The following is a 24,181-nucleotide window of genomic DNA, read 5'->3' on the forward strand; positions in this document are numbered from 1 at the left end:
CCCATGCACGGAACAGCCTACTCAACACCGCCTCGGCAGGGGCTGCAGTTATTTCATGGTTTATGCGACACATGGCTGGATTAGCGGCAAATACAATGCCGCGGTAGCCTTTGCGTGTCGCTACGTTACATTATGAGATTTCAAAGGACCCAAAAGTTCCTTTCTCGATTTTACGAAATTCCCGATTTAGCGATGTAATTCTAGCGGGGTCATCACTTCGTTAAATTGAGTTTCAGCTGTGTATTCAAATTACAATCCGACGCTGTAGGTTGTGTGTAAGTCGTACTTTCCGAATTTTCTGATGCATTGAACTTTAACAAATTCAATTATTTCAGCAACGCCTCTGCGCCACGCGGAGGGCCTGTGTGGTTCGGTATGCGTGGTTCTGAATGACTTTTCGCTCACAAGATGCCGGGTGCCGCACGCTGGCACCGAATTTTCCACGACACGGGGCCCTTAATGCTGTCGCGTTGATACTGATGACAGGTGTCTGCAGAGAAAAGTGCGACGCGTATCAAGCAACATTTAGCGATTGCGTACCTCCTGTGTCGCAGTGGGACATACCCATTCTGATGGATTGGCAAAGAACGAGTACTGTTAGATACGGGACCTTTTCCTGAGCCTCCTTCGAGTTCACCAGACCACATCGAATCGCGCCACACCTAAGTAAGGAACGCAGAAGCAGATCTACCCCGTTCCCGAGGCGCGTCACGTGCAAACGAGTTGGCGTCCCACACCTCGCGCGCCACAGGTGGAGCTATTCACTGCTTGACTCTTCCCGAAAGTGTAGCGAGAGCCTGGCACTGTTCCAGGTAACGTGGGTCCCGAGGCAAGACGGCTGTAATGCACCGTGAAGCCATGGTAGCAATCCCCCCCCCCCATCCGCCTTTGTGAAGGAAGTTGCAGACCGGGAAGGCAATACCGCAGAGAGAAGTAAGCCCTCGGACAATTGGGGCCCAAGGAGCGACCCTGTGCGCCGGGTGTGACACAATCGCATGGGCGCCTACCATTGGCCGAAAATGACGACACCTGAGCGGGCTCGCCGACGTAGACGACAAGGAATACGACGGGAGTTTTAGTGAAGCCCGTCTCGTAGTGTGGAAAGTCCGAAGACGAAGAAGATGGCTCACCACCCGATTCATGGCTGGCTGATCTATCAACCGTTATCTTAGCTCTTCGAAACTTCCTTCAAATTATTCAACAATGGTTATAGTGACTGATTCACTGAAAGTATGCACATCATTCACTTCATCTTCAGGCACTACTGTAGCCAATACATTTAAATCAATGATCCCCTCAAACTTAAGCCTGGTGCGGTTGGTATGGGATCCAGGCTCGATCGTATTATATTCTTAAATAAAATGGCAGACACACTTGCACAGATGTCTCTTGATGGACCAGCCATGTCTGTAATGCCTGTTTCGGCTTATGTCACTGCGGCTAGGTTTAGAAAATTTTCATGATGCCGCATCCCACCATTAAAATTTTAGCAGAACAGGTCTGGCCTGGCAACGTCCCCTCTGTGTCCAACCTGCCAGGAACCCGAAAACATTGATCACTTTCTAAATGCATGCCCTCGATTTAAAAATCGGAGAAAGAAACTAGAATTTTCATTCCGAAAATTGGGTATTTCTTTAACTACTCAAAATGTCCTCCCCTTTGGGGTTTCGTTGGACTTGAGCCACAGGAACATCTACGTGGCCGTTTGCGACTATCTCTGTGACACAAGAAGGCAGCCATGTTAATTATCGAAATCAATGATTTGAGAGATAATTAAATCCTTGATTGTGCCTTCGAAATTATTCTAACACCACCAACAAAAACATTGCTGTTTATATACGGTTGCAATGTTGTTAATTTCTATATCTGCCACGTAAATCAATTTTTTTAAATTAACATGGACGTTATACTTCATCCCGATTTAATTTTCCGTTTACGTTACCTCTCTCCCCTTTCCTTTAACCTTTAACCGCCGGCTTCTTGGCCAATCCCCCGTAGTGGGTAAGCGTCACAAGTGAGCACAAGGCAAACCGACCCCCAGAGTGGTTCACTAGAGAACAAGAACAAGAACAAGGCTCTTTTTAATGCGTGTCCTACTCTCCTTTTTTGCGGGCACTGTGGCAATATAATTTACTATTCCATTAACAGGTCGGTGTGCTTGAGAGACAACTGTGAGTCGACACTAAGTGTTCAAGTGTTATGTAGAAATTAAATTATTCCGTTACGCAGGACACAGTTGCTCATACACACTCTATATAAGCCCGTTTGCTGGCTCCTTCATTCAGTGCGCATGCAACCATTGCTTATATATAAGTCCGCCCCGGCCTGACCGACCCACACCACAGCAGGGAGGGTAGACAAAAGAAAATATCGCTGTAATATCGCGGAGGGACGAAGACACAGAGTGCGCCTTAGAGGCGTGATCTTGGCTTGTAGCGCGAACACGGACACAGAAAGGAGCAGACAGGACGAGCGCCAACTCTCGACTAAATTTTTATTAAAACGAAGAAAATATATATAGGTGATTGCGAAAACCGCAGCATAAGAGCATGACAAGGTAAAAAACATCAGTTAGACATATCAGGAGGTATGGAAGTCAAAGAAGGAAACAAAAAAGATTACTTCAGATTAGTATACATATTGCGAAGGTACTGAAATTCGCATCTAACAGGGACAACGATGCATGACTAACGCAAGTATCTCCTAATCTTTTGATGTGGAATGCCTCGATAATTTCCCGTGTGGTTTGGCATTTGTGTCTGGAAAGAATTTTTGTGTCTTCAAAGAAAGGTTTACAACTACAACTGAAACAATGTGACACTAAATGTGATGCATTTGGTTTGTTTAGTGAATGTTTGAGTTCTTTTAGTCTAATGTTAATGTACCTGCCGCTCTGTCCAATGTAAGCTTTCCCGCACTCGAGTGGAACCTGATAAACTATACTGGTGTGGCAAGGCACTAAAGGGGACACATGTTTAACGCCGCAGTCATCTTTCTTTTTTTTCCACCCTGTTCAAGTTTCCTATTTATCATAGGGCACATGTTAGACAACTTGCGAGGGGCCGAGAAAACTGTATTGACGTCATACGTATTGGCCACGTTCCTTAAAACATGGGATAATCTATGTATATAGGGTACCACAGCAAAGTTTGTTTCTTTTTTATGTTTTTCTTGTTTCTTACCGGGGCTTTTTACCCATTTTAAATGTTTTTCGCAGGTTAGTGATAATAAATGCACGGGATAACTAGCCTTTCCAAGCCTTTCTATCTGTTGTGAAAAACTTTGTTGCATATTGTGCGGACATGACTTAGTAAGGGCAGACCTAAGAGTTGAATAAGCTATCCCCTGTTTAACAAGTTTAGAATGACAAGACGAAAATTCAAGCAGTGGCTTCTTAGCCCTAGGCGAATAATGCCAACAGACATGCTCATCCTGGAACGTTAAGCTCAGATCTAAAAACTGTAATTTGTTGCCTCGGATAAGCTCAAGCGTGAAACCTAGGCCCTCACCACATTCCCTAAAAGCTCTTAAAATATCCGTAGCTTTCTTGGTGTAGTTATCGCGAGAACAAAACACCAGGTAGTCATCTACGTATCTAAACGCATGCACCGCCAATTCCTTAAGATTGTTTTGTAGTTTTCTATTGACGCGACTTAGATAAATATCACTCAAAACTGGCGCAACTTTTGAACCAATGCAAACTCCCGATTTTCGTACATACATAGAACTACTCCATTTTACAACGGTATTCCCTATGTAAAACAACAGAAGTTCTAAAAAAGATTCCACAGGCATCCCACAGTCCTGAGTAAACCGGAACTCATCATTGTTGAGCGTCACTGCTTCTTTAACACTACACAGTAGTTCCGATTGCGGAAGCGAATAAAAACGATCTTTTACATCAACGCTGATCGCCGAGCATTTACCTGGATTATTTTCTGTTAGGAAGGCTACAATTTCTTCCGAATGTCTTATCAGGAAGGGGTCATTAATGCGAACTGAAGACAGTACATTATGCAAAAAAGTTGAGACAGTGTACTGCCATGTTCCTTTTTCAGAAATAATGGCTCGAAAAGGAACTTTTGGCTTACGTGTCTTAGCACTAAAAAATATGTCGAGGTGCAGACCCTTGGAATGTTTAACTCCCGACGCGAGGCGCTCCAGACCAAATTTCTCAAGCAAATCAATTGCAGTTTTCTTCACTTTCTTTAAATTGATAATTTTTGGAACGAAATTTTTGTCAATAGCGGTTTTAGCGCTTTGTACTTACAATTCTTCAGGAACAACAACAAAGAAACCTTCTTTGTCCGCAGCAACCAACCTAAGCTCATGCTTGACGAAAAAACGCGACACACCAGTTAGGTTGTCTGACTTAGTGGTCTGAGGTACAGTCCTCGGGATCACATCAACGCACTCAGTCACACACCTTGGTCGAAAGTCTTCAGTGAACCAACGAGACATGGATCTAGACAAGCTGACCTTTTCCGGAGGTGACAAATCAGGTTCACAGGCAAAGTTTGGTCCCTTGCGCAGAGTGCTTTCGATGTTTGCTGGGAGTTGTTGACCGCCGAGCACAAGCACTTTTCCTTGGTCCCGCGTAGTCTTATCCTTCTTCGGTAACGAAAGACGAGCATGGGCCCATATGAATTCCGTGGCCTGCTCTGCGATCCTAATCCATTCCCGAAAACATCGTCGTTGGCCTTCCGCAGATGGGGCTCTCCCGCACAAAACCAGTAGCCTGTCCCTGAAGAAACGGACCTGCCGCCAGAGTTCCGAGTTCAGAATCCGGGCCATCCTTCGGGAGTGTCCTGTTGAAGGTTTCATGCTTCCAAAGATTGCTTGAATATCCGGAGGGCAAATGCCGGTTCTGCTGTACCATGCCACAGCTCTGGCTTTGCAAACTGTTAGTGCAATCAAAGAAGCACCATTGGCTTCACTAGAAAGGTTAAAGCGTCCACATTGAAAAGAGCCCTGTGTACAAGAAATGTAATGCAAAATGATAGACAGTTGGGCAAGTTGGTACGGTAACATTATCTAGGCTTGTAGCGCGAAGTGAACACGGACACAGCAAGCAGCAGACAGGACGGAGACATTGGACAGAGCGGCAGGTGCATTAACATTAGACTAAAAGAACACAAACATTCACTAAACAACCCTAATGCATCACATTTAGCGTCACTTTGTTTCAATTCTGGTTGTAAACCTTTCCTTGAAGACACAAAAATTCTTTCCAGACACAAATGCCAGACCACACGGGAAATTATCGAGGCATTCCACATCAAAAGATTAGGAGACACTTGCGTTAGCCATGCATCGTTGTCTCTGTTAGATTGCGAATTTCAGTATCTTCACAATACGTGTACTAATCTGAAGTAATCTTTTTTGTTTCCTTCTTTGACTTCCATACCTCCTGATATGTCTAACTGACGATTTTTACCGTGTCATGTTCTTATGCTACGGTTTTTGCAATCACCTATATATATGTTCTTCGTTTTAATAAAAATTTAGTTGAGAGTTGGCGCTCGTCCTGTCTGCTCCTTTCTGTGTCCGTGTTCACTTCGCGCTACAAGCCAAGATCATGTTACCGTACCAACTCGCCCAACTGTCTATCCTTTCGCCTTAGAGGCGCAGTATATAGAGCGCGTTGTACGTATCAGCGACACGAAAACGTCCATTCATAGCGTACGTTACCAAAACATAGTGAAGAAGAAAGCACGTATATAAATATTACTCTGTTTATGTGTATAATTTTACATTCGTGCGATCGAGTTGCAGAGATTTCGGTGCACGTTAAAGAACACCAGGTGGTAGAAATTATTCCAGAGTCCCCCAATACGGCGTGCCTCATAATCAAATCGTGGTTCTGGCACGCAAAGCCGCATAACTTTTTTTAATCGAGTTGCCTGCACCCTTCAAAGTATTTTGGGCCGGAAAATCTTAATATACCGATCTGCTTACTGTTGCTGTGCACGGTAAGCACAAGGCCTTTATATCTTTTGAGTGCCAGCAGCGTTGTGCAGAAAACAAAGAACTAGGTTCCTGAATAGCTGACCCAAGCAGCCGCATTTGCTTATACACCTCATACACAGTAACTAATTTTTCAATGGGATCGTTAAAGCCTCACGTGTCGAGTAATCGGAGTAAACCCCGTCGCGCTCTCAGGTTGTATCGAATTTCGGAAGCTGTTGGATGAATGAACTGCCACCGCCGGTTACGCTTTCGTACAAAAAAAAAAAAGAAAAAAAAGAGAAGTGATAGAAGGTACCCTATAAGCTCGTGTCGAAACTTTCTCCCGCTAGCGCTGACATTTATGTATCCCTGGCTCCAAGACAGACGCTGAACGCCGTTCCTTTATGCCTGCACTATTTCTTTTCTTGTTTTACATTTTTACTTTATATTGCAAGACCACGTACCCTGTAGGCCCGATGTACTCGCATAAAAAGAAACTTAGCTTAAATGTGCAGATGCCGTTTACGCTCGCCTTTCTCCAAGAAGACGAAAAGAAAAAGCTGTAAGAAGGATACAGTGGGGACACAGAGACGTCATTGACATGTCCTGGCGTGCCTATGAGGTAAGAAGAAAAAATAAATCGACTTGCCGACATGATGCGGGCGAAATAAGTAAACAAACAAACAAACAAACAAATATAAATCCTGTCCGGCAATGTTTTATAGCGGAGACGCGTAAACGCCAACCGTAAGAGCAGGCTTCGTTGGCCCCTGGAAACCTATCACGGGCCGGGCTTCGCTCGAAGGGTAAACAGAAGACGAGACCTGCATAATATGAAAGAAGTGGGCGCAACACTGAGAAAAAGGTGGCACATAAAGAAAAGAAGGAGAGAGAGAAAAGGCCGGAGATACGAGAAGAGTGATAAAAGCAAGCGCAGGCCTATCGTACGGGGGTAGGATGCAATGGTTGGGAAGAGAAGGTATACAGGAGGAGAAGGGTGGGGGCCACAAAGTAAAAGGCAAGCAGCTCGCAGCTCTCACGACGACGCAGTGGCGTAGGCGAGCGGTATTGCTGTGTCGGTAGGGGGGGGGGGGGCGTCTGGAAATTTATCTCGGCTGCAGAGTCTTTCGCGGCAGCGCCGAGTCCGTAGTGGAGGACATGGGACGGGTTGCAGAGCGGACGCCTATCTGCGCGAAGGAATGAGTGAAAAATAACGAAAATTGGAATCCTTCCCGCCCCCTTTTTATATATAAAAAGAAACAACAGCGGATGAACGAACGAAGTGGGAGTCGTAGGACATAGAGAAGTCTGAAACGAGTTACAAGGAAGAGATAAACTTTCCTCCGGCTTCAAAAAAAAAAAAAAAAGAAAAAAAAAAGAAAAAAAAAGATATATATATATATATATATATATATATATATATATATATATATATATATATATATATAGAGAGAGAGAGAGAGAGAGAGAGAGAGAGAGAGAGAGAGAGGACGGGGTCCAAGCAGATGCTTGAGTCGTCCGTAGAGAGATAGAGAAGAAAAAAAAACAGGAAAGGGAGAGTCAGTCTCTTTTCTTCTTCCTAGACTCGGAAGCTGTGCTCCTGCGGCCGCGGCGATCAATCCTACGTCGGTAAACAGGACGCGGAGGAAGCGAGGTTCGGTGCCGCTGTGGGTTTGGACGTTTTGCCGCGGAAAGAAATGCGGGAACACGCATTTCCTTAACGTTTCATCTATCCTTTTTCTTTACGACCCGCGCTCCATCCTGCGTTTAAGAATGAGACGACAACAACGCCGTCGCGACGACGATGATAGGACGAGGAGTCAGAAGCGTGGCTCGCGTTCGTGCTTGGTGCGGCCTACGTGTGTGATGTGCGGGCCGGTACACGCTTGCTCCAAGGTCGGTCCTGTTCGAAGCGAAGCTTTCTTTGCCTCCCCACTTTGCAGATTTCGTTGCTGTCTTGCCGATGATACAACTTGGGATACTGGGTATGTTTCGCTGGGTATGTGCTCGAATAAACAACTCGGGCCATTGGGTACACTGTATGCGCAACTAACTTGGCATGCGCCACTGCAGATACGTAAACATACTTGGCCGATCTCCCGGAATGGTTATGTGCCACTGGTTTCGAATAGACAAGCCGAATAAGAGCTACGAAATGAAAAAGTTGGTTTCAGAAAAGTGAGGAAGTCGGCATCAAAAGCAGCCAAGTGTGGAGAAAAAAGTAATGGGAACAAAATTAGACCAGAGCATGCATTGAACCAGGAGCGTTAAGCTACAGAGAAGTGAAGAAGCAGGTTACATTTATTTATCAAAATTATAGATATTTAAATTCATTGTCTTAACACAAATGTAAAATCTGCCCGACTCTTGGCCAATCAATTTCCGTGAGTGGGTATTCGCCAAACACATTATGGTCATCGTCGTCGTCGTCGTCATCATCATTAATGAAGGGAAATCATCATCATCACCATCATCATCATAATCATCATCCATAGAGCGAGGAACGTCGTCGTCGTCGTCGTCGTCGTCATCATCATCATCATCATCATCATCATCATCATCATCATCCACAGAGGAGGATTGTTGAGCTCCGTAGTAGTGAAGTAGAAGTGATGATGATAACATTTGAATACACGCCAAAAAAAAGCTTTGCTTGTGGCCAATTCCCACATATGCCTGGGATTCGCAGATATTCTTTCGTCAACATCAGCCTTATTATTAAGTCTACTGCAGCAACAAGGTACCTCACAGAGTTCTCGATTTACCTTTACTTTTGTACTGTGGCAACTGAACCTAGACTGTCGACGTACTGTTTGTATTCTGACGTCAGAATACGTGCATTCTTGGAATGTTGTAAAGCGCTCCTAGACGGTGAGTTTTGCACTCTCCCTTGCCAGCAGTTGAAGCATGTGCTGGAGCACGTGGTAGAGCACGTGCTGGAGCAAGCTCGAAACAGTCCGACAAGAATTATGGCGGTGACTATAGGAACCCTAATCGAAAAGGCGTATTTAGTAAAATTCGAAAGTTGAGAGAGTTTGTTCGTCTTTGGTTGATTTGTTGGTTGGTTCATCTTTCGAACCGAGGGAAAGTGCGGGTAGCGTTCTGACAATACGACACAGGACAGCGTTGTCTCGTGCCGCCTTTTCCTCTTTTCCAAACGGGTATATAGCCGCCAATGTCCCCGCTTTCACGACTCCTAATTCTTCGCCACCCGGTACTCCGCATCCGTTCTTCTAGCACTGTCCCGCTGCTCTAGCAGATCGTATTTTCACCTTCCAGTGCCTTACATAAGCCTGTGGGCACGCATGCAAGTGCGCGTGTGTTCAGTGCGTGGGCCACATGTGTAGAGGTCGTTTAGGGAATCGTCCACTGCCCTCTAAGCATCTTGAGTCATTGCTCGGAAATAAGCGATTGGCCAGTCGCGTTGCGACACGTGGGCTGCATGCCCTTCGGGAGTGCAGGGGCCTGTCCGTGCTCGCCATCGACGCCCCCGCTGAAACCCTGTTGCGCAATGCGCATTCGTTTACGGTTTCAGAGATCCGCCCGATGTCCCCGTTTACGAGCCGGGATACAACGCCAGCGCCTTACACAACGGCGCTGTGTGCAATGAGACGTGCAGCGCGCTGGCTCTCATCTCGGCGTTATCTTCCGTTTATTCCGCGGTGTTGTATCCGATGTTCGCTCTGTGACCGTCAGGTGCGGCTACGAAAATGATCTAAACACACCGAACAAGCTTCCCGGCAGCTAGGAGGAGTTGAGTTACTCCCACGCGAGTATTCAGGAGTATGTCGACCTCTTCTTGTGTGGTATATTAAGGATCGACTAGAGCCTTGAGACCACTGCGGAGTCCAGTAACGAGGCCCTAGTTTTGTCGTAATTAATTTTCTTGCGTGCTGAAAGACCTAGTGCATTGAGCAGACCAGTTCTTAGGGAAAATCAGTAACGTGGAGGAACATTCATGAAAACGAATGCTGACATGTCCGAGAGAGTATAGCGCTTAGTTACTAAAGAAAGCACTCGAGGGCTCCTGCGAAATAAAGTTTTTCATCGTTTGGAGATAGAACCCGGCGCCACCGCCTTTGCGAAGCGCTCGCTGTACCAAGTAAGCTAACCAGGATGATATGTCTTTTAGGTGAATGACGACTGTCTTCTTCGAAAGCATAAGTAAGATTCAAGAACATAGTGCAATGATCCGCGTGAATGTCTGCAGCACGACTCCTTCAGCTCAAGAGATTGCGAAGGCCACAAGGAGTCGTAATAAAGTGAAATAAAAAAGATGACTCTCCTACCTTGAAGCGGGGAAGAACGACTCTACCTGTTACGAAAAAATCACAGAAAGACCGTATGCGAAGCGATTGCTACAAAACAAGAAGAAGAAAAAATAAACTAGCACAGACTCAGCAGCACTGACCCAAAGACTGCGCTAAGCACGTGTACTGCAGTGTGTACACCTTTGTGTGACATATAACAACCCCATTCATAGCACATAATGGATGTATGTATACTCAAGACTGATCTTCGCTTGAACCTCTTTGTGCAGTGTTGAGTAACTGTTATCTTTCTGCAAACGGACAAATTCCTTCTAAGTGGCGGTACAGCTTATCGGTGGCTCGGTGAAATGTGTAGTTCTCCTAATTGCGAATACAGTTCTTGCGACTGGAAAGCCTTTTCCTTCAATGCGGGCTGCCCTGCATTTACCGTAAACATATCTTGAGACGCGAATGTCTGCATAGCTCTGGTGACAATATTATTTCGCGCGTAAGAGCGTAACCGTGCTCTCTCTTTCTTTTCTTTTTTAAACGCCGCATGCTCTTCGTACAGGCTGCGTGAACATATCTTGAGACGCGAATGTCTGCATAGCTCTGGTGACAATATTATTTCGCGCGTAAGAGCGTAACCGTGCTCTCTCTTTCTTTTTTTTTTTAAACGCCGCATGCTCTTCGTACAGGCTGCGTGCTTCTTGTAGTAAACTTGACGCAGAAAGGATTGCCGCCTCTTGCATGCACCAGTTCCATTAACGCATTATTTGGAGCCCTTATTCTGGTGGTAATAGTCCCATGCGAGACGTTTTACTTGCGCCACCCCGCATATCGCGACGTCCGACAGAAATGCCGCTATATATCTACTCTCACGCCGTTAAACCGCTGTCATCCATTGTGATAGTCGCTCATGCCTGCGCGGCGGTGATCCGGACATGGAAATGAAGGCTGCGCCGGATTGATATATTATTCATGATCGCCCGGTCCATTTTCTCGCTGCATGGCGCGCCTTCATCCCTGAGGCCCATCGTTTCGACGCCGGCTGGAGGCGAAGTTCGTGCCCGGTGCCTCCGTCGTGATGCGCAGTGTGCCGGGTGCCGCGTAGCGAATGAGGTCCGACCGGGAATCTCGCTAATGTCTTGGCACGTTGGTCACGATGATCATCCGACCGTGCTCCAATTGAATAGCGTTGTGTGACGGCGGCTATTTGTACACGTCTCTATTGCATGCAGCCTTCTTCTGGAAAAGACGTTAAAGGCGTATGCGAGACAGGACTAGCCGTAGGTTAAAATATTTGCTGTTGTTCATTTCTGAAATTCGTTGGTAGCAATATGTGCCCGCAGTTGTGACAACCAAAGCATGCATTCGCACAATCGCACGAAACAGAACTATATCAACTAAGAAAACGAGGTTTCGGCGCCCGGAAGTATACGCTTCTTCCACTACATTTCTTCCCACTACTGTGTTGCGGGCTAGCTGTTTGATTGCCAGTGCTATGCTTGCAATAGTTTAAGTATATTTCTACGGTTAAAGCTTCATCATGGACTTCTATAAGTGTTGGATGGCGGCTTCTATGCGGCGTTTATTGCTGCGCTTTTATATAGTTAAAATACGATGCGGTAATTAATAATCTCGAGTTTTTCAATACTTGATCCTACTGCTAAGACGAATAGTATGTAGCCATAGCAGCACTGCACTTCTTTTGCACTGTTCCAACATAAGCAGCTGCATGGCACTGACGAATGGTGAAATTTCAGTGCGCTTGCGAACTAAGCCGTATGATCTGATATGCGGCCGGACCGGCTGCTGTACGCATGAGCGCTGCGGAATTCGCAGACTTAATCATCCGCCTCGTTTTCACGAAATCTCGTAAATTTGTTTACGGTGTTTCATATATTCGGGGGCTTGTTACTAAACCTTCGTTCCAAGAAAAAAGCATGCCACGTAACTGCGTCTGTCGAGTTCTGTGGTGCATCGGACGACAACGATGCAAGGCCTTTCTTCAACAGGGGCGTATTTGCATTTGATTTTATTGTGAAGTTTATCTCTGTTGTGCTAGAAGCTAAGATCTTGTGATGAATGCCTTTTAGTAAATGGTCCTTTACAGCAATGGCTGAAGTTTGAGAGGAGTGGCCCTTTGAACTGAGCTCGAATGCCGTGAAAGAAAGAAATAAGAAAGGAACAGGAGCTTTGTACGTCTCCGCGCAGCTGGACGGTTTATGGTCGCATATCTTGCATTTGTCTAACAACGTGACTTACTCAAAACCCACGTTGCAATTGGCGTGATTTCTTGTCTCTCAGGTGAGACCACTGATAAGTGATAAAGCCTTATCTCGGTGACAAACAAGCTTGTGTTTCTGGATTTCGCGTCAGACTTTCTTCTTCTAGTTTTCTCTCTCTCTGTCTCTCCCTTTTGCATAGTTGCTTCTGAAACATTTGTGCAGCAGCTTGTAACAAGGTTGCTCAAATTCTTGCTTATATTTCTCAAATCATCAATAGCATTAGCTTCAAAGGGCTTCGAAAGATGCTCTATCAGATGTTAATCTATTTTTTAAAGCTTGAATATATAAGTGCAAACTCTCGACACTGTAGCGGTGGGCATATCTTGAACGTGTTACAAATTAAAAATCGGACTGAATCCCGGGAAGCTGCAAAAAATAAAATAAAACGAAAGAAAGCGGAATGAAACAGGACTTCGGTGGAACAAATTAACGATCCGATAAAAAAAAAATAGAAAGAAGATTTCTGAAGCCGTCGTGAGCGCAAGAAAAAAGTTTGAAACGGAAAGCAAAACATTTTACTTACTTCATTTTCCTTCGCCCGCTTTGACATAGCTGCAACCTGCCGTTGAACACACGTTAAGTAAACCCAAAGCGATGTCTTCACACTTGTAAGCGTGTGTGCGACGACCCGTCCTCTTTCTCCCTTTCCTTTTGTCTCTCTCTTGTTTTCCTTCGCTGCCACATCTCTGAAGCCCGCACGCGAAGGGCGACGCATTTAATATTCTGCCGAGCGTCCTGCAGCCCCGCCGAAAGCACGGGCATTCGCGTCAAAGGATCGCGCACGCCTCCCATTGCTCGGCCGGGCCTGCGGTGCTTCCGTGCTTGAAAGGGGACGCGGGTTGTCGCCACTGCGCTTCTGTGGAACGCCATCTTTCCAGGCGGCCAACGCCGCCGGGGTCGTTAGGGGGCGCTGGACAGAAGCGGGGTGCTATTGTGCTCCTGACGGTGTGGTGGGCGAGAAGCGGGGAGTGCAAAAAGGGAGCAGGGGAGACGCGGATGGCCCCTTGTCCGAACGCGCCGCTTACCTAATTGATGGACTTTTCTTTTGCCGTCGACATCCAGACTGCGATCGAAGAGGACACGACGTTCTCGCGCGGTCTTTGTTTTGGGCCGCCCTCACGACAAAGCGCGCGCCTTTTGACTGCGACACCTCTTTTTGTCGTCTTATTTCTCGTTTGAATGGCATAAACAGATACGAAAATGTAGAGCGTCAGATAGATAAAAACGATATGTGCCGCGCAAACAAACGGAGATATTTGTTTCGACGACAGTGGCGACAAGGACGACTACAGCGGCACGACGACGACGACAGCGACGACAACAACGATGACAACAACGGCACGCTTACGATGATGACGGAAAGACGAGGGCGCGATTGCTCATGACGGAGACAACAAGAAAGGCGACGGCGGTGATGGTGGGACAATGACGACGACAACAGAGGCAACGGCACGACGGCTGATGTCGTGAGCTCGGGATCGAATCCTGCAGAAGCGCTGTGACAAAGTGCGCTTTATTTTCTGGCCGCCTCTTCTGCCAGAGAAGCGTTACGCATGATGCCTACGGCAGAGATTGCGACATATAGTTTAACATTAACGACTATACCACCATCAAATAGAAATGAAGACCAACGCTCCTGCTCTCTGACTGGGTGCATATTGACCAAGTTGCACTGCGTGTGAGCACGCCTGCTTGTCGATGATTCGCATGTGGCGCTGCGTCTTCGGTAGCATGCCGTCCCTCGATTTCCGTAATGCTCTTGACGAACGAGCACACAACTTTGCGCTGCTGCTCCACGATCTTTCACCTTCCTGTAGATCGTGCAGGTGGTGGCAGTGCTGGGGAGAAGGCTGTGAACTTGTCGCTTCGCTGTTTCGATATTTTAGGGGAACGCCGCCGTTTTAGCCCCGAGCTGCTTATCATGCCTGTCTCCTTATCGGAGTTGTTTGCGTACCACGCGCCCAACTTCTCTTTAGGGAAGGTGCACACTGGTGAGCTCAATAGCTGAAATAAACGGTGCCTGCTTGCCAGGGGCAATAAACAGCGCGCATAAAGAACGAACGCAGGGAGGGGTAAATACGCTAGCGACCTCGTTTAGCGCGTAGCTTATTGATTTTACAATTATGGGCATCGATTCGGGAGCCGGGAGAACGCGCTCGCACTGCGACACAAAGAGTATACCCACGTCCATCAGCCGAGAAAACAAACTAAATAAGAAGAAGGAGAGACCGTTACCTCCCGGCCCGTCGTAAATCAATGCACGGTCTAATTAAGATTAGCGTGGCGTTCCTCTCCACTTTCCGCTTTTCGGCCTCGCCTCTTTTGTGGTTCTGTACTACCGCCTAGTGTCTGCGTTGTTTCACAAACTTCTCTTTCCTATTTTGTGACTGCTGCTTCAGAGAAACGCAGAATTATCCGGGTATCTGCTGCAAACGATAATGAGCATAGGTGGGCTTCAGCTAACTAGGAAAAGTGCAGCCCTCTTGGATGAGCTTTTTATTGTCGCAGCACTGTGGTTAATGTTCGAAGTAATCAGAGTCTGTCTATTGCTATCTCATCATCTGAGAACTTGCTTCCTCCGTATCTCTAGGCGGCGTAGGCATGAAATTAAAACAGGAAGACTGGATGGGCTATGATTTCATGTGCTGTCCTCTCTGACGCTCGCTTTCCAACCTGTAATCTCGGTATTTTGTTTTATCGCACCGTTCATCTCGCAGAACCTGTGCACGAAACTATTTTTGTAAGTAGTAATGAAACCACTACGCAACTGGCTGCACGCTAAAAAAAGATACAGTAAGGAAAAGAAAATATTCGTGTTTAACCCTGTTTGCTTACAGTTCCTCAATATTTTACTTTAACAGAGCTTGCACAATAAGCCATGCTAGGTTATGAAGGCCGAAATTTTCGCCTTGGGTCACTGGTGATGAAAGCTTTCTAAATATACTGTTTTGGGTAACATTGAATAATGTGAGTTTACTTTCTGCAATAAAATTTTGCGTAAATACCTGCTTTGACGTTTGAGTGTCTATAATGTCGACGATGAAAAGACGTGTGTTAACGCTTTGTCGGGCATACTGCAGGTATCTAATTCTGGCTCGCTCTTGACGCTTTGCAGGCCCTGGACATCGGGCCCAGGCAATCCGGCGCTGGCGCCCGGGACACTTGCCGGGAGACTGGCGATGACGGGGGAGGTTCAAGGGGCTGTTTCGCCTCCGGAGAGTCGCTAAGGTCACCAGGAGGAGTCTCACTACCTGCGCCTGGTAGCGGCGAAGATGACGACATGGTGACGAGACGCTTCAAGAAGGGCACCGTGTACAGCGCTCTGGCCAGCCAGAGTGGCCTGGACTTTTCTCCGGTCGTGCTTCCGGCAACGAGGCCCAACTGGGGCGATCGCTCTCAGATCGGCTGCGCCGAAGACGACAACAGGGTCCCACCGCCACCACCGCCTCCGCTCAAGGAGAGGAAGCCCGCGCCGGCGCCCTCGCACGAGAAGTACCCGTCGTGGCCCGTCACTCCAGCAGCGCCGGCGACGTCGACGGCTTGCCGGTCCAAGTCGTGGACGCAGGAAACAGATTACCCGAAGGAGAAAAATCACGGATATGCCAGGCCCAAGAAGGGCTTCAAGATCTCCACGCAGCAGCTGCAGCCGGTGCTGGAGCGCGCCTGCGAGCCCGGAGCCAAGAAGTCACCGATGACACCAACGTCGTCTTCCGTTTCAGACGACGGCGGAGCTGGCATATCGAGTGCCAACGATGTATGCCTCTCGGCCGAGCTTGCCAAGTCGAGCGAGTGCAGCGCGGACGCCTACCTGAGCAGGTACGACGAGTTCCTGAGGCAGTACCAGCGCTGGAGCGAGGCGCCGTTCCTCCAGCGACTGTACCAGGAAGGCGAGAGGGACGGCTGGCCGCGAGCCACCGAGCCGCCGCCGCCGGGCAGCGAGTCAGCGTGTGACTCGCTGGGCTCCAGCGGCGGCTCCAGCCAGGACACGCTCAAGTGGCACGGCTCCTACAGTGACCTGAGCGCCTTCTCGGCGTCCAACGGCTCCTCGCTCTTTGACAGCGGCCACTCGACTTTACCGGACAGCGGTCGCTTATCGCCGCAGTCCTCCTGTGACGGTAGCCTCGCCGATGGCAGCCAGAGGCTGGTCTCGCCCAGCCAAGCGGCAGTGGCGCGCAGCGCACGCGTACTGCAGCCCAAAAGGCACGAGTCCGAAAGCGTGCTGTACTACGCGCCCTGCGAGCGCAGCAATACGCAGCAGTCGTCTCGACCCAGTGAATGTTCGCGCGTAGCGCAGCTGAAGGCTGCCTTCGACCCAGCTTGCTCAATGACTGCTCATTCATCGTCCAGCCGCAAGGAACCGACTAAAATGCTGTTCCTGGACCCGGAAAAGAAGCATCGGGTTTCCGATCCAGAGCTGAAGGCTATACAAAAGCAGGCCGTGCTATCATTCTACAAACGCCAGACGTCGCAAGATTCCAAGAACTGCGGAAACAGCAGCGGGAACAGGAACAGGACACTGCCGCGGATTCCTTCGTCGGCGAAGTGGTCGGTAGCTGTGTCTGAACCTTCCTCAAGTCAGCCGCCATCGCTGACGACGACGGTGAATTCGGTAACATCTCCCAAGTCTCACGATGCGAAAGAGAAACCTGATGCGCCCTGGAGAGGGCCTCGAAGCTGGTCGGTGCCGGACATCACGCAGCAACTCAGCGTGGCTCCGAAGGCGCCTTGGGGTCCCGTCGTCACGGCAACGTGCAAGTCACTCGCGGAAGCATCTAGCAGGCGTTCTTGCGACGGTATGTCGCTCAGCCGGACTCCGTCAATGAATTGCAGGTCATCCGCCGATGTGCCGCCTCTCAAAAGGCAACTATCTGTGGCTGTGCCCAAGGACTCGCACCAGGGACATACTAGTAGTGAACTTTCTTTTACTGCAAGCAAAGCGCCAAAGTTCGCGTCTTCTTCTCAGCCAATAGTCAGCGGATCGGATCAACAGGTTGTTCAGGTGGGCCTCCCGTTTGCTTTGCATGGAAGGCTGGTTCCCTCGGAAGAGCCCATCAAAAGCCTATGTCAAACGAAACTTTAGCAAGTGTCTGCACATATAACCTTGCGTAGTCCAGGAACTCAAGAAATGCTCATTTGCTTAACCAGCGTGTCTTGCTGGTAGACAGAATGATAATATTGGATACCGACTGTCTGCTCTGCATATTCTAAGGAAGCGCCAAATCACGCAGCACGAGTCAAACGAAGGCTGCGCTCCCAGATGTGCGTTTCGTCTTCGAGCAAGCTCATAAGTTGACTTCTTGTGCTTCCCTTGCCTCCTTATACCATATCGCTCGCACTACGCTGCTCATATTCCGCACACGTTTCTCGTGCTCGTTTAACATGGAGTTGCAACTGACGCGTTTATTGCATGGTGCTCATAACTGTGTGGTGAATACTGTGTGGTGCATTTGTTTTTGACACATCGTTAAGCTCATCGAGCAGGGCGTGTAACTGCCGCCGTGCTCAGCGCTTGTCACGGCGCAAACATAGAAAGCATTAGGCCCATCTCCTATCCTGCAGTTCTCTTAACTCGCCGTTAAGCCAATCAGTTGGCAAGCGGCTCGCGTCATGCCGCGCTCAACCAGAAACGTAAAGGACAGACGTGCCCCGGTTGGTCGTTCTTTTTGCCGCCGCGCGATTCGCGATAGGTCGACACCTTCGTCTAAGCTGACGACACGCCGCTTTTTCTCGTCTTTATCCTTTGGTTGGCGGCGCCGCTTAATTACGGACGCGGCGCGTCCTTCTGCGAGTGCTCCCTCGCGTTGCTCCACCTCCCCTCCTGCTTCTATCTCATTAAATCCATGCAGTGCCGTGAATACTAACGCTCATATTAGCCGATCGGTGCACAGTTTCGCTAGTGCGCGCGCATATAAAAATGTATGTCTGTTTGTCGGTATCTTTAATATTCTATAGTTGCCTTTCATGACAAGCCAATCAGTAACACCACGTGGATGATGACCGAGTGCAGAGTCCTAAAAGCAGTCACGGAGATACCGCGTAAGCCAATCGCGACAGCGAGTATATCGTTCTCTGCAGCAACATATATACGCGAGGCGTGTCGTCTGCTGTCGACTTCTGTCGTCTGCTGCCGCGAAGTGCTAGCTTACTAGTGGTGCAAAGCCTAATGACCTGTGTTCAAACCCTTTGACATTGCGCGCTTTTCATACGGTCGTAATGTGCACTACAATATTTTTTACAAACTCCGCGCTATAATATTCTTTTTTTTTTTTTTTTTTTTTGGCTACGAACAGCAGTGGGCACGTCAGCACTCGCCGTAGCTCCCACAACGCTGCACTGGATTAGTGATGTGGGGCCCACCCAGAGTGCGCCAGGGGGCTCTCCGAGTCCTGTTGAGGGCAGCACCAATCAGACCATTGTCAAGCACCAGCAGCATTATATCCGTTCTTTTTAGCGCTTTCCGCTGACTTCCCGCGAAACACTCCCCTACCTAGTGCTCCTAGCCGTTTAGTTTTATCTCCGCATTTCCCTGCTGCTCGCTTCTCTCCTTCTCTAGGTTCGTCCCCGTTGGCTTCAGCTTGGCGCAGCAAACACCAGTGGATTTTGGTTACTTGAAAAAGGCTCCTGCGCTGTCGTGGCAGTTCCTTGTCGCAATGTTCGTTGAGGCCAACGGAATGGAGGTTGGTTGTCCTTATCGGATTTATTTTTTATGGGGTTTCTTCTCTTTGCGTTCTTTGGGCGATGTTGTTCATTTCGTCGACGCTATGCCGTTAAGTTCCAGACACTTCGGGAACCTGTATCTGCGTTTATCGTACCCAATATTCGTATGTGAAGCTGGTGTTTCACCTTGAACATTATTGACTTTTCATACTTTTTGTTCGCTGGGCATGACTATATGAATTAATAAAGGCAGGAAATAAACGAGAATTTCGTCGCATTATATTAGACTTCGGGGTGAGCGAAAAAAACAGGCTTCAGTTGATACCTTAGGCTTCTATTGCCTTCTTACCTGAGGTTTCCGAAGACAAGTTCTAGATGACGTAATCATGTTTACTGCTAATTAGTGGTCTGCAGCTTCAGCTTATTGTAGTGTGTCCAAAAAGGTAGTGCTTAGCCTAAAAATCTCTTACCACGCAGCCAAAACACCTTCCAACTGTATTACCGTCTGTCACAGTTACCGCTTCGCAATCGTTCTGATGTTATGCCGGTTATTTTGCGCATATTCTACCCGCTGGGCGCTTGCATTTAGTAATCGTGAGAGCAGTATTTTAGCGACTTGAAAAACCTCACCATTTACTGTGTGCGGTTGTTCGAGAAGTGCGAAGCGCCACGTATTAGGGGGCCAACGCACACCATAACGATGCGGCAACTACTCCGTTTACGTTCAGCATTCTGAGGCCGAATTCACAAATCCTTTTGCTCGTAATTGCTGTTTGCCGTTGGCCAGTCGGTTTTGCTAGCAATGTGTCTGTCTGACGTCATAATTGCTGGTATGTGCTCCTACGAACAGTTCTAGCGTGAGGACAAATTTCAGCCAAATCTTATGGTGGACTTAGCAAAGGTGGCCGGCCAATGTCAAAAATCACTTGCGAACGAAAAGCTTTGGGAACTCGGCCCTCGGACCTGTATTCACAATAAGCTCTTACGGCTGAATTGTTCTAAGGACAAAATTTCAGCCACTATTGATGCTCAACATGAGATTATCAAAGGTGGCCAGGCAAAAGGAATACGCACATATGAACGAAATGCTTGGTGAATAGGGCCCCTGGGCCCGTATTCATGGAAAGCTCTTACGCTGTACTTTTTCGTAAGAGCAAATGTCTACCAAACCTGATGGTGGACACATGAATAGAAAATGGGACCGACCATAGCAAACAGCACTTTCGTACCAAAACACTTTTCGTTCGTGCATGCTCTTTTCCATCGGCCGGCCGCCTTCGCTAATAAAATGCCCAGCATGATGATTGGCTGGAATTCGCTCTTCCGAGTCATTCTAAGAGCTGCTTGTGATAATGGGCCCTGGTGTTGAACGTCTGCCCTCAGACAAGCAGTTGGTGACTAACTATTCCTTGCGCAGTCTGGCGACGGGAAGTCTGCTGTCGCCGCGCCAGCAGGTTTTCCTGGTTCGTGTTACTTTCATGCATGTTCGGGCGTTTTAACCCAGGTCAAATTTGGTAAAAATAGATTAAGCAAGCTGTTATGCTTCATTCCCACAAGCGCGGTTGTCAATTTACTTTCTCTAACGCGTGCATCACGCATAGACGAGAGACGAGAGACGAGAGACGAGAGAAAGTCCCTCAATGGTTCCTCGCATTTTCTGCGGCGAAGCATCGATGGCTCGACTAGATGGGAGGGGAAAGAAAGAAAGCAAGCTTCTGTTCTTTTCTTATTTCAGCACGCAACTTGTGGTTTGCCGTCGCGACGTTGCACGTGTTTCTCCCGATCGAAAGATGGTTTCCCAACGGGCGCCGGCCGTTAGTGCGCTTAGAGGCCACTGACTGTTTTCTGCGCTTTTCTTGGGGACATATGGGTTCGAGATGCAGGCTCACTGAACCCGCGTGGTCAAGCGCATGCGCGCACACACCCGTACAGACACCTCTCAGCCTCAGAAAGAGGGTAGGGTATTGGAGAGAATTTACTGTTCTGTCCATCCCAGGCATCCAATGGACGGCAAAAGAGACGGAACTAAGAAAGAAAGGGGTAATGGAAGTAAGCTACACTACAGCTAGCGCACGCGCCATACTGGGTGTCCGTCCACGAACGAACCGTACTGGGCCTTAGTCTTTCGGCGGCCGGCTCGTCGTCTGGCCCGTATAATGCCCCGGCCACGCGCTTACGCTGACGGGTGTGCATTCGGCCGAGTATTTATGTTTATTGGACGGTCGTAAAAGTAGCGGAGGTCCTCCGACGAGCAACCCGCGTTTTTATTACGGGCTGTAAATACGCAGCCATTTTTTCCCCTCCTCGTCCCGCCGGGCCTTGCGGCCTCGCCCGCCCCGCGAGAGAGTTTGCTTGGAGCCCGCAGAGAAAGCCCGATTTATTGAGACAGAACCGAGCCGGAACACTCCGAATTTTCTTTCTCTCGGTCGCTAGAAAAGTGCTCTTTTGCTCAGCACGTACGCGAGATTGCCGTCTACAACCACCACTCCCGCGCTCCTCCGTAACCCTTCCTCCCCTCTCACTCGCGCACGCAACTCCTTGCCTCCCATGCCCTTATTGTTGATTCTTTAAAATAATTTTTCGTGGTTTACGTATAATGTCATCCTTGGCTGTGGCCAGTAGTTGCGAGACGTGCCTTGTATTGAAGCACGCAAGTGCGATCGGTGGCCGCGTTCTCGGCAGTTTCGTATGTGCGTGTACAATATATTTATTTTTGTAACCGATATCACTGATTTGCAAGGCAAATAGTACTGCAGTCAAAGCAGAAACGTATGCGATCGGTCGCATTCTTTCTCAGCCCATTTAATTTCTTCCAAGCAACGAATCTCTCTTTACGGTTTCGAATCAAGAATTATTCTCGTCGACAAAATTCGGGCGCTTCATCGAGTTGAGGCTTTATTCCTGCAGTGGATTTTCTTGATTAAGCAAGAACACTGTTTGCGATCTTCGTACTTCTTCCAGTCAGGTGTTGTGTTGAAGTTCGTTAGCCGCAGTTCAAACGAGCTTGCGTGACGCACTTCTTAATTTTTATTTTTTATTTATCGTACCAAAACCTTTACCATTGCCACACTACTTGAGCCATGGGCCTGTCTTAGCATTTCATAATTATTGTATGTAGCAGAAGTGCTGCCCATTAGTATTAATGAAAATAGGGAGGAGGTCTACTTACGTATCCCCTACACTTAATGTATTCAAGAAGAAGCACAAATGATTAACGAATGCATACTCCTAAGGCATACAAAATGGCTGTAGTTAAATTCCACAATAAAATTGGACATATTAGAGCATTAACTTAACCAATTTTAGACTTACCGTGGTTTCGGCATCCTGACCTATCGAACGCAGTCAAACGATCGTCTTTGTTTGCAATAAAAGCCAGCTTTCTGACCCGTTTCGATCATGTCAAAACAATCTGCTACGTCGACGAGAAAATGCTACCGAAACACGCGAGAAGACTTAGCACAGTAGTGGGCTTGACATTTATTCCATAATGTTTCCTGAACACGTCCGCCTCTGATACAGTAAATCAATGGATGACGAAAGCAGATGATTATCATAGGGTTATTGCATCAACGAATACATTTTATTATAAAAGAAAGTAACTTTTCCTGAATCACAAACTCTTTATGGAGTTCATGAAGAGCAACGATGTTACGGCTATAAGAAATACAAAAAGAATGTCCCGAAGTAAAGTACAACGAAAGAAATATGCTGATAATTCGTTTGTACATAATCTTATATTAATTTTATTGGGTGTATCCACATCATACGTACACGCTCTTTGCAGCCTTTAATTTTATTGATGAATGAATATGAATTTAAATATTTGTTTGAGATTTGTGGGTTTATGCTTAAAAACTGCATGTTATAAGCGTGCTGCTTTTCATAACTTTCAAGGCTTTATTTCGTTATCGTTCTTGTCAGACACCGAAACGATGTTTTGACTATGTGTTTGGGAGTTTTGGTTCATTAGCTCAAAACGTAAATGATTAACCAGGACGCTTGGAATGAGTGCATGTCAGGTGGAAAACAGATAAAGTGGGGAATTCCAGCTCAAGCAGCTTTTGATGGTTTTAAACGAAGCAAGAATAAGAAGCACGATGGGAAATGCTTACGGCCCGCTTTACATGCGTATATCTCAAGAGGAGTGCCGTACGCTTTAGAAAACATCACAATGCTCGTGTAGGCTGATCACGGCCCTTCTTTGGATTTCTTTCTTTCTTTCTTTCTTTCTTTCTTTCTTTCTTTCTTTCTTTCTTTCTTTCTTTCTTTCTTTCTTTCTTTCTTTCAGTTCATCCTGAAAAGGAGCTTCACTGCTGCTTTAGCCCTTCGCTCTAGCCATCAGCGAGGCTGGCTGCAATTTTGCTTTTCTGTATATGCCGCTGCTTCCTCTGACTTGGTTTTTCGACGTCGGGCCAAAGAGAGGTGCAGTCACAAATCCAATGCAGACGCCGAACGTTCGTTCTCTACAACCACTGTCCTTCTATATAAATAGCCTAGACGAATAGGGCCACAAAGGAAACCCTTCCGCGTTACGCGGTAATTGGCAGCACCCTGGCAGGGCAGCCAATGGCTAATCAGAGGGTCGCCGAAAAGGACGCGTCTGCTCCGTTGCATTTGGCTTTGCCTCATCAAGCGTGTTTGTGCGGAGGTGCACGCTTTACAAGAAAGAGTGCCTCGTAGCAAGCTTTTGCACCCGGCCATCGAATAGCCAGCTACTCTCCCGATTGATTGATTGATTGATTGATTGATTGATTGATTGATTGATTGATTGATTGATTGACAGAGTGTCAGAAATATTGACATTACTAGCGTTACATGGTGGAATAAAATGTCACAAAAAATTGACATGCGCCTGCAAAGGTGCAGTTTAAACGACCCCACTGAAAGCAGGGCCACATTCAAAAAAGTTTGTTGCATATTTGTTTTGTCACGACATTTATGACACTATCTATGGACGTTGGCCATCTTGAAATGAAAACTCAACGCCACTATGGTGTCAATAGCTATGGCAACGTTCTAACAGTTGTCACG

At 47.5% G+C, this 24,181-nt stretch overlaps 1 protein-coding gene across 2 annotated transcripts in view; it reads left to right on the plus strand.

The window, feature by feature from the left end:
* The window catches only part of LOC142578710 (uncharacterized), a 345,059-nt gene that overhangs the window by 88,920 nt on the left and 231,958 nt on the right, over positions 1–24,181 (plus strand). For both annotated transcript variants that reach the window (XM_075688208.1, XM_075688209.1), the window contains exon 2: positions 15,606–17,489. In XM_075688208.1, coding sequence (XP_075544323.1) covers positions 15,606–17,489 — 1,884 coding nt within the window. The remainder of the gene's footprint in view (positions 1–15,605; positions 17,490–24,181) is intronic.

This window comes from Dermacentor variabilis, chromosome 4 (genome assembly GCF_050947875.1).
Source record: "Dermacentor variabilis isolate Ectoservices chromosome 4, ASM5094787v1, whole genome shotgun sequence".
Taxonomy (NCBI): Eukaryota; Metazoa; Arthropoda; class Arachnida; order Ixodida; family Ixodidae; genus Dermacentor; species Dermacentor variabilis.